Genomic DNA, 9,716 nt, shown 5'->3' with positions numbered 1-9,716 from the left:
CAAACGTTTAAATACAAAATAAATATAAGAGAATAATTAGCTAACATTTGTGTTTTTGTAATAATGCTCAAGAACCTTACATTGTCTAAACTCTAAAGGCAAGAGATACTAAATAAAATATAGAGAAAAGGGCAAATCAATCTCACTTTTTAGTTTGTGAATATTTAAGTCTCTGACCTCTTTAAAATCTGGACATATCGATTTCTGGGTTTAATTTGTTTCATTTTAAAAATTGACTTACGTGTGTATAGTGTATATCCATATTAACCAGGTCAGTACAATGGAAGTTAATGTTTGATTTTTTTTAATTGGGTCTGGTAGCTCCAAGTGAACATGAGGGATTGATATGTTTAGATTTTAAAAAAGTCAAGGACTTAAATATATTTTAAAATTTTTTAGGACTTAAATATTCGTAAATTAAAAGGTCCAGGACCTATTTATATTTTTTTTTAAAATATATATTATTGGTATTTATTATTACATTAAAATGCATGAAATTATATGGCAGCATCCTATTTTGAAGTTTTTAATCACCAAACTCATATCACATAGTCATAACTTAAAAAACCTTAAGGCCAAGCAATAATGTTGAAAAGAGAATTTTCTGGAGCACCTCAGCTTCTTCAAAATATGTGTGAGATGGTAACAACAATGAGCACAGGGAAAATTTTCAGATGGCTTCAAATATGGCACCTATCCTCAATGTCCTTCAAGAGGCAAAAATCTTCTTCACCAAAGCTCCACCATGCTTGCATTGACTCACTTTTATTAGATCACAATATATAAACTACTCTGTATATTACTAATTAGACTGGTAGAGTGGTAGTAGTATCTCTCTCTTTTTTAAATCAAATCCCATTTGTTTTGAACCAGATTTGGGTAACAAAATTTGGGCTTCATTGGCCCAACTATTTTTTTTGCCAAAACCCAATCCTTCGGACCCAAAAAAATTAAGAAACCCCCTAAACCTTTGTTCCTCCTCTGTTCTTACTGCGGAATCTCTCTGCCTCCTCCGCTGTTGGTGATTTCTTCTTCTTCTCCGTCGTTATTTTTTTCTTCAATTTCAATTTGTTATGTTCAGCAACTATGGCGGCCTTTATCTCCAAAAGAATGCTGCGTTCGTTTCGTACTTTGCATTCAGTAGGTCGACCTTCATCTAACGGTGCTAAGTTCGCCGCTTCTCATAGATCACACGGTACACTGTTTTTCTGCATGCTCACCACTTTGTTTTTTGCGCTTTAGGAATAAAAAATGTTAACTTCATGTAACGATTTATGATTACTTTTGTTTGAAATTATTGTTTTTACTACAGGTACTTTCAGTAGTTTATACGGGGAAGGACTGTTTTCTGCAGAACGTTCTGGCTTTCTTTTGGTAATTTGTCACTGAATGAGTGTTTAATCACTGAACCTTCTATTATACTGGTTGTTTATTGATTGTATTGTTTGATAATTTTGTGTAGTGAATTTCAATGTAGGCCAGGTCAATGATTCGACGGTTTTCTACCACTATTTTGACTCCTGGAGCTGATGAAGGTGCATTTCCATCTGAATTGTTGTCCACAAAGCCTATGGTAGCAACACCTGACCGTACTATAGGTATGATGAGTAATTTTAACTTTGAAGCATTTCGGTTATGAATATGGTTCTATATTGTTCTGGTATCTGTTTTTTGGAAGGATAGGTATTTGACTTCTAGACTTGGATTTCTGTGTGGTTAGATTATTGATATGTGAATATGAGATAAGTTTTATTGTCTACTTTGCAGAATCGACTGAATGTAGTTTATTATGTAGGGCTTTGTCAGGATCTTTTAATTCCAGTGACCAACTTTCATAATGAAGACAAGGGCTTCATGGTTTTAGCTGGAGATGTTTTCGATGTGCCTATTAGGAAGGACATTATTCATCGTGTTGTTAGATGGCAGCTTGCGAAACGACAACAGGTAGTGACTGCATGATGTTTCGGAATACAAAGTTTTGTTGCACATTGGACACATGTTATGTGTTATCCAGAGGTGTCTACAGTAATAGCTTCTTGGTGTTTTTGGATCTCTTTCTACTCACTAAGTTGGAGGTTTTGGCTTGTGTAAAGAAGCAAAGCTTCTGTGGCAGTCCTTAGTTTATGCAGTGTTTTGGTTTACTTGTTTCAGGTTGAAAAGTAATTCAAAGATTTTTAAAAGTTTCTATTTATCAGTTATTGATTTCATTTGGAATAGGATAAATTTTTCCTTTTTGGCTTCCCTTAGGTGTGCAAGACTTAGTCTGCATAGTGTTGTTCCACTTGCTAATATTCAAAGGAATGACCATGTGCTGTTACATGGCTTATCTCTCTGTCTTAGCTTTATCTTATGTATCTGTGTGAATGCGAGGATGTCTTATCTCTTTTCTCTTAATAAAATTAATTTCCATAAGAAAAAAGATATATAATGGTTTTAGAGATATAATTTATATCATAGTAGTATGAAATGAAATCAATATCTGGGAAAACTTTTTTCTGTGTATGCTAATTGACTGAATCAACAGGGAACACACTCAACAAAAACTATCAGTGAGGTCAGCGGGACTGGAAGAAAACCTTGGAAACAAAAGGGAACTGGTAGAGCAAGGCATGGCTCATTGCGTGGACCTCAGGTAGTGAAGCATTCTGCTCGTTGATTTCTAGTCTTTTGAACTCCCTTTATCCTTCCATTCTCCACTATTTTTCTTCCCTTCCGCTCCCATCATTTCTCTCTTTGGAAGTTAAAATTAAATAACTTAATGGACTGCAACAGTTTAGGGGAGGTGAAACTAAGCATGGGCCTAAGCCCCGAAGCCATGCTTTCAAACTGAATAAGAAGGTTCGTCGTCTAGGGCTTAAGATTGCACTGTCAGCTCGTGTTGCAGAAGGAAAGGCAAGTCTTTTCTCCACCTCCATCACCGCTCTCCATGCACAAAATAGGACATATTCGCTTCTGTTTCCTTTCATGCTTTTGTCATCTTGGTTCATTCATTTGTTGCATGATTGTACATTTTTGCTAATAAATTGTGGTTTCTCACTTCAGTAAGCTCTCAATTTGTAATTATTTTTTTTTGGTTGTTTAATGATTTAGTAGCCAAGCTAGAAAGATACATGTTGTTCTGGTTCCACTAGGGGGCTTCTCTGTCGTTGATATTGATGTTGCTATTCCACTAGGAGGAAAATGAATTTAGGACAAATAGCTTGGGTTTCTAGTGTCAGAAATGTCAACAGAAGGTATATCGTATGAATGTTGAATACAAAGTCCGAGTGCCATTTATATTAGGTTAACTGCACACTATTCCCAACCTAAAAATACAGATCTCTCAGTGGTTTACGATTTTGTCATCGAAAAGTCATGTGGTAGTCCTCACTACTGTGATTACTCAGTACATCAGAACCATGTTAAGAAACTAAACAGTACCGGAGGGGGAAAAATGAGAAGTATGATACTTCTGCATCAACTGTCATTTGATTCCTTTCTTATTGTAAGTCCAATGGTTCTTTTGGGCATATATCTCTATCCTGACACCATATTGAATAGTTTACATTAACCAAATGACATCTAAATGATTCTAGTCTGGTATGTTACATTGTTTATTCTTATAAGTCTGTATGTTAAGATGTTCATTGATTTCTTCCAACTGCTTGGAATTGTTCTCCACCCCACCCCCTTTTACTTTTTCTTCGCCGCCTTACAATGTATTAAATGAGGGTTTGTTTCTCGAGCTATGTATACTCAAATGGATGGATGGCATTCGTACAGCTTCTTGTGTTTGATGACCTGGCGGTTCCGACGCATAAAACGAAGAACATCGTAAGCTATTACAATCAAATGGAGAGCACCAAGAAAGTTTTGCTAGTAGATGGAGGCCCCATAGATGAAAAGTTAAAATTAGCTACACAAAATCTACATTATGTTAACGTACTTCCTGCCATTGTAAGTTTCATTTCCATTTTAACACTTAACTTTTTCGATTTCTCTTGGGGAGAAAAAAATATGAATACCTGAAAAAAATACTGCTTAATTAGCTTCCAACGTGTCAATTATATGTGAAATATGATTGATATCACGGTATTTGTATCAAAACAATAACTTGCTAGGTGTGTTTCATGTATGCGGACCAGATTTAAAAGCTTCCTTTGCTTATGTTTAATGTGATATGTTTTTGCAGGGATTGAATGTGTACAGCATTTTGTTGCATGACACATTGGTGATGTCCCGAGATGCTGTGAACAGTATCGTCCAGCGTATGCACACTCCAATAAATCGTTAAGGCGGTAACTATACTTTTGTGCTTCCCTACATTTTCTTGGAAATTAAGAATGGTATCCGGTGCCCATCATTTCTTCTGTAACAACTTAGACATCCAATGAGAATATCTTATGTAGCTTCTGTTAAAATTATATAATGTAGGCAAGTTACAGCCATTCTTACCTTTACTGAAAGTTGGAATGTTAAGAACTTGATGGTCGAATTTTGATTTTCAAGTGGTTATGTTTTTCATGGTTGAAAATAATTTTCTAGCTTTCAAATGCAAAGGATCTAATAAGCCCCGTACCATTGCCTCTGCTCATGGATTTAATCAAATATAATTTATTTGCTTCTTGGGGAGTTATCAGCATAGATGTGTACAATCAATTGTATTTTCCATTCATGCACGTTGTAACAACTAAATGACCTTGATTTTGATCTCCCTGATGGAAAAATACTGATTATCAAGATTGATGTGTACACATTGTTAACATATACAGTGAAGGAAGTTACCAAAGACTAAGGAAAATATACACATTGCTCCACCTTGTTAATATAAGTATCAAGCTTTACAAAATAAATTATTTTGATGGTCTTTGGTAAATGATTTATTTTTGAAAATTTTGATAATTATGTTACCAATATGTATATTTTTCACACCTTTAATGATTCCGAGCAAGTTAGAAAAACTCGTGATTTTTTATGACATCATAAAAGTAAATTGAATACATAAAACATGAAATCATAACAAGATTTAAATGATAAAATCATTGTTTAGTAGAAATTTTACAAATTTGGTTAACACATTTAAAATCATAATCAAAAGATTTTGAGAATTAAATTAAAATTCTAACTACTATAATTCCAAAAATTTAACCCTTTTTGATAACAAAATCCACTGCTACTACATATTAACATTCCACCGACACAAATATAAAGTTGAAATTATTCAAGCAGCCTGCAGAGAATAAAAAAAATGAAGGGAACAGGGCATAACGCCAAAATCATTCTAAATGAGAACAAATAAGAAAGTGAAAGAAACTTGGTGAGATGTAGGCCCCTTAATGTGCATGCATTGTCCTCTCATAAGATACCCCAACTCATACAAAACATAATCCACTCTAACTTGTAGGATCCATCATGTCGGCATTTGTTGTAATTATTCCACTCAGTGCTTGCCAACAAAGCTTAATAAGAACAGTAAGCTCAGAAAAAACTGTTTTGGTACTATTTAGCAAAAGAACAGAAATTAATGACTTTAAAATTCATTATATTACACCATGTCATGTTAATAATATACATCTTATTTTTCCAAAGTATTAAATGGCGTATGAAAAATTTCGAACACTTGTAATTAATTACAAACATCTTGAATCTGTTCTACTATATTTGATAACAACATCTTCATGATGATCTCTAACTCTTCCTTGTGTTTCATAATGTTCTTATTTTCCCTGGAAAAACTGCAACACTTTACACAAAATTGCATTAAGATTAGATGGTAAAATACATATTTAAATAGACATATCTATGGCCTCATGTTCCGGGGTCCTGTGACCAAAACCAGATTCATCACTTGGTCTTCGTTTAACCACACTTGCTCTTTGCACTAACCGTACCAATGCTTGCACCACCTCCGACATGGGAGGTCGAAATTCAGGTTCAGGCTGCGCAGAAGATCGAGTTAGTTGACGAATAACTATTGAAGAGCAATGAGGGAAACCCCAGACGGGTTTAGATGCAAGATATATTGATCATAATCAAATCCACAAGAATATGTTCATTAGTAGAAAAACCAACAGAGTGCAGTTCATGGGATTATAGTTTGTATTACTCAAAGTATTACCTGAACACAAAGTGCAATTATATCAGCAAAGCGCGAAAGCGACTTTGCAGGATACATGCCGTTCAAAGCAGGATCAACCATTTTAGCCAACGCGTCTATGTCGTGGAGCTGGGGTGTAGCCCATCTCACAAGCGACTGCTCTGATCTAACCCGTGAACTGTTAAAAGTTAGAAATGAATGTAAGAATCCATACAAAAATGGAAGCTAATAAACACAGGCAAATGTTGACATGATGAAGTTGAATATTCATTTCCAGCAGTAGAATAGGCTCACCTGTCAAGCGGCTTCCGACCAGTCAATAGTTCCAGCATGACTACTCCAAAGCTGTAAACATCACTTTTTACAGTATATACTCCTGATAATGCAAACTCAGGAGCGCTATAACCAAACGAACCGACCATCTGAGTTGAAACCTGCTAAAAGCAAAGTTGTTGACTTTTACCATTGAAGTGTGACTAGAAAAGATAAAAATAAGAAATCCTCTCTCATCAACCTGCCGCTCAGTGTTTGGTGTTAGTGCAGCTAAACCACAATCAGAGAGGTGAGGATTGAGCTCTTCATCGAGTAATATATTTGCAGATTTGAAATTTCTATGTACAACAGAAGGCAAGCACACTTCATGCAAGTACCTGATAGACAGCATAAAATTCGACGAAGAAATTAGCCTGAATGTGGTATGATAGCTAGAGCCTATAACAAACATAATGAGTCATTTGCACGAGACATACTCTAAAGCCCGGGCTGTGCCAAGTGCTATGCGTACTCGGGCATTCCAAGACAAAGCCTTACTACTATCTTCAGCAAAATGTAGCATGTCATGTAGATTTCCGTTTCCTATATACTCATAAACTAGAAGGCGTTGGCCATGCTCCGCACAATATCCAGCCAGCGTAACAATGTTTGGGTGCCGTAACCTTGACATATTTGAAACAGCTTCAAGAAAATTGTCTTCCTCCTGTAGTGACAATGCTGAGTTGTCGATCTTCTTAATGGCCATGATCTAAATAAAAACAAAACTTCAAACTATTAGAATTACAATGTACATAAACTTTATGGTTTAATAAAAATAATAATGATAATAATAAAACAACTTTTCCCTTGTTCATTTCCCACAGTGAAACCAGTATGTACCCCATTGATACGCAACAAGTATACGGTCCCAAGATGCCAGGGTTGCAGATGAGAAATGTAAAACCATAATGTTACCTTCCCATTTGGAAATTCAGCCCTGTAAACTCGACCAAGAGAACCTTCACCAATAATATTTTCTTGACTAAAACTATTCGTTGCACTTTGGAGAGAAGCAACTGTGTATGATGTGGAAGTTATAGGGGACTTCATCTGCTTTATAGATCCACTTTTCACAGGCGCCCTCTCGACTACCACATTCTCAACAGGTGGAGGCTTGAGATCCGTAATCAAAGCTGCACTTTTTACCCTCTGCTCTTGCATCTGAGGATTCACTGCAAGTACAAACCAAAAAGAAAAGCTATACTGTTCAGGATACATATACAACATCCTTCACCTCCAAAGAATAAGAAAATAGTTGGAATTCTGAATGAAAGAACCATTTATGGAATAGTAGCTTCAAAAGGATGATAATGCAAATGACTATTGTAGCATAAAGAAAATTTGTTCCTATGTGAAAAATAGTGAATATGAATTTCCAAATCATAATTCCCTCACGCTGGCCTTCTAATCACTTCTACTATATAGCTGCGACCTCATTGCCTCTAAATATTAAATATTGAACAAAGATTGGGCCAGATTTAAGCATACTTTATTAGATTAGGTTCAACAAAGAAAGCAAATTACATGATTAGAAAATGTATTTGGAAACAAAGAGGTATAGAAAAGAATTCACCATTAGTAGTTCCATGAGGAAGGCTCCCACTAGAAGTTCTTGTAACCTTTTCCTTCCCCTTTTGCTTTCGGACACAGAAGAAAAGAGCAAGTATCAAAATAACAGCCACCAATATTGAACCTATAATAATGCCTATAATAGCCCCTGTGGTCAAGCCATTATTGCTATCAGAACTTTCATTATCAGAAACCCGTGTTTTGTTATGGGAACCAGATCCAGAGCGACGGTGACTATTGTGAGACCTGCTGGGTGGAGGAGATGTAAATGGTGGTGGAGGAGGAGCAGGCCCGTTGTCAAAAGAATTCCCATCAAATCTAGTTCATATTTGAAGATTCATATCAACCACACTGTGTTATGCATTGGAAAACAGATTGGCAATTCCATTAAAGGAAAAGAATGCATAAATACTTACATGAAATTATGGATAGAACTAAGCTCATGAGGTATCCATCCGCTGAAATTATTGTGGGCAACATTTCTGGAAATAACATTGAGCAGGATAAGAATCTGATATACAGTCAAATTTAACCCCAAATGGAGAAGTACTTACAAGCTATCTAACGGCAAACCAACAAGAGTATTAAGATTGCCAGTCAATTGATTGCTCTGCAAGAAACTGCAAATATGTTTTGATAAGCATTATATGTTTTACTTACGGTAAATTAAAACCAGTTTATCAATCGAAATATCATCTGACATACAGAGAAGAAAGATTTGACAAAGAAGCAAATGAAGCAGGTAGATCCCCAGAAAAGTTATTGAATGAAAGATCCCTGCATCATTGAACACAAAGACTGACATTCATCAAATACAATCAACCTTGAAACTACGAATAGCTAGTATTGATAATTATAATATATGATAAATAAAGTCTAAAGAATTATACAGTTTTAATTTGAAACTCTCCCCCTCATTTCAGAAGAGATTTCCAAAGGAGAATAAGTGATCATTAATATGGTAGATGACATCATTACCTAAATGAAATAAATAATGGAAGATGGGAATGAAGACACTATGTAAGATATCTTACAGGGTACCAAGATCAGAAAGACTAGCAAAAACATCACCAATTGGAGTGGAGAGTGCATTGTTGCTTACATTCCTGAAAATGCATTGAAACACAGCAAAAAAGTGATTCCAATGAATGACTGAACTGGACATTATGAACTTAGCACTTTACTAATAGAAAGGAACTTACAGATAATTGAGTGAAGTCATGGCAGAAATGGAATAAGGAAGATTTCCACTTAAATTATTTCCAGCAAAATTCCTGATTGTTGCAATTAGAGAGTAACTCGGTTACAAAAATTATTCAAATTTTCAGAAATTGAGACTAATCAAGAAATGAATGGAACAGATAATTGTAGGTGAATATTACAGGCTTGTAAGATTTGGTGGCAACTGATAGGGAACTGTGTCATGGATCTTGTTGTTACTCAAGTCACTAGAAAAACACATGTAAAAGAAGATAATATCAATCAACAATACGAACATATTAAAATAATAAGATTAAAACCAATCCCTAAATACCAATAGATTAAAATATCAAAGTATGTGTTACAAGAAACATGAGTGAGCAGAGTTTATCTCACAGTTTTCTCAGTGACATAAGGTCTGAAAGCAGGTATCCCAAAGTTCCATTGAGTCCTAAACCTGAGAGATCACTAATCAGCATCACAAAAGGAAGATCAGTTAGTTAGCTAAACCACAAACAATTTTAACAAAAATTCAATTTTACAGAGTCATCTTAATCTC

At 35.2% G+C, this 9,716-nt stretch overlaps 2 protein-coding genes across 4 annotated transcripts in view; one reads left to right on the top strand and one right to left on the bottom strand.

Annotated features, from left to right (window-relative positions):
* Window positions 940-4,560, top strand: LOC107638653 (50S ribosomal protein L4). 2 transcript variants are annotated; one of them, XM_016342010.2, is made up of 8 exons: window positions 940-1,195; window positions 1,313-1,374; window positions 1,478-1,598; window positions 1,796-1,944; window positions 2,525-2,632; window positions 2,773-2,892; window positions 3,763-3,936; window positions 4,172-4,560. In XM_016342010.2, the coding sequence occupies exons 1-8, from the start codon at window positions 1,087-1,089 to the stop codon at window positions 4,271-4,273; spliced, it is 945 nt and encodes a 314-aa protein (XP_016197496.1). In that variant the 5' UTR covers window positions 940-1,086; the 3' UTR covers window positions 4,274-4,560. The 2 variants fall into 2 exon arrangements, with proteins under 2 accessions (XP_016197496.1, XP_020976255.1); XM_021120596.1 differs by lacking the exon at window positions 940-1,195 and having other exon boundaries at window positions 1,326-1,374; window positions 1,463-1,598.
* Window positions 5,482-9,716, bottom strand: part of LOC107638652 (protein STRUBBELIG-RECEPTOR FAMILY 8) — a 5,645-nt gene continuing 1,410 nt past the window's right edge. Inside the window, exons 3-16 of one of the 2 annotated variants that reach the window (XM_021120595.1) lie at window positions 9,554-9,645; window positions 9,340-9,405; window positions 9,160-9,231; window positions 8,992-9,063; window positions 8,663-8,734; window positions 8,512-8,577; window positions 8,374-8,439; window positions 7,962-8,275; window positions 7,304-7,560; window positions 6,826-7,097; window positions 6,591-6,726; window positions 6,371-6,510; window positions 6,098-6,254; window positions 5,482-5,918 (exon numbers count right to left, since the gene is read on the bottom strand). In XM_021120595.1, the coding sequence (XP_020976254.1) occupies window positions 5,766-5,918; window positions 6,098-6,254; window positions 6,371-6,510; window positions 6,591-6,726; window positions 6,826-7,097; window positions 7,304-7,560; window positions 7,962-8,275; window positions 8,374-8,439; window positions 8,512-8,577; window positions 8,663-8,734; window positions 8,992-9,063; window positions 9,160-9,231; window positions 9,340-9,405; window positions 9,554-9,636 (1,926 nt within the window). In that variant the 5' untranslated portion in view covers window positions 9,637-9,645 and the 3' untranslated portion in view covers window positions 5,482-5,765. Of the gene's footprint in view, window positions 5,919-6,097; window positions 6,255-6,370; window positions 6,511-6,590; window positions 6,727-6,825; window positions 7,098-7,303; window positions 7,561-7,961; window positions 8,276-8,373; window positions 8,440-8,511; window positions 8,578-8,662; window positions 8,735-8,991; window positions 9,064-9,159; window positions 9,232-9,339; window positions 9,406-9,553; window positions 9,657-9,716 lie in introns of those variants that run through there. The other variant, XM_016342009.2, reaches the window with a different exon arrangement.

This window comes from Arachis ipaensis, chromosome B04 (genome assembly GCF_000816755.2).
Source record: "Arachis ipaensis cultivar K30076 chromosome B04, Araip1.1, whole genome shotgun sequence".
NCBI lineage: Eukaryota > Viridiplantae > Streptophyta > Magnoliopsida > Fabales > Fabaceae > Arachis > Arachis ipaensis.
Note: the sequence above shows the minus strand (reverse complement) of the source record. Positions and strands in the feature narration are given on the sequence as shown.

Excerpts from the sequence above, each read along its gene's own strand:
- LOC107638653 (XM_016342010.2), top strand. The coding sequence starts at position 1,087 with ATGGCGGCCTTTATCTCCAAAAGAATGCTGCGTTCGTTTCGTACTTTG. Across the intron at positions 1,375-1,477 it reads AACGTTCTGGCTTTCTTTTG|GCCAGGTCAATGATTCGACG; the intron begins GTAATTTGTCAC and ends ATTTCAATGTAG. Across the intron at positions 2,893-3,762 it reads CTCGTGTTGCAGAAGGAAAG|CTTCTTGTGTTTGATGACCT; the intron begins GCAAGTCTTTTC and ends GCATTCGTACAG.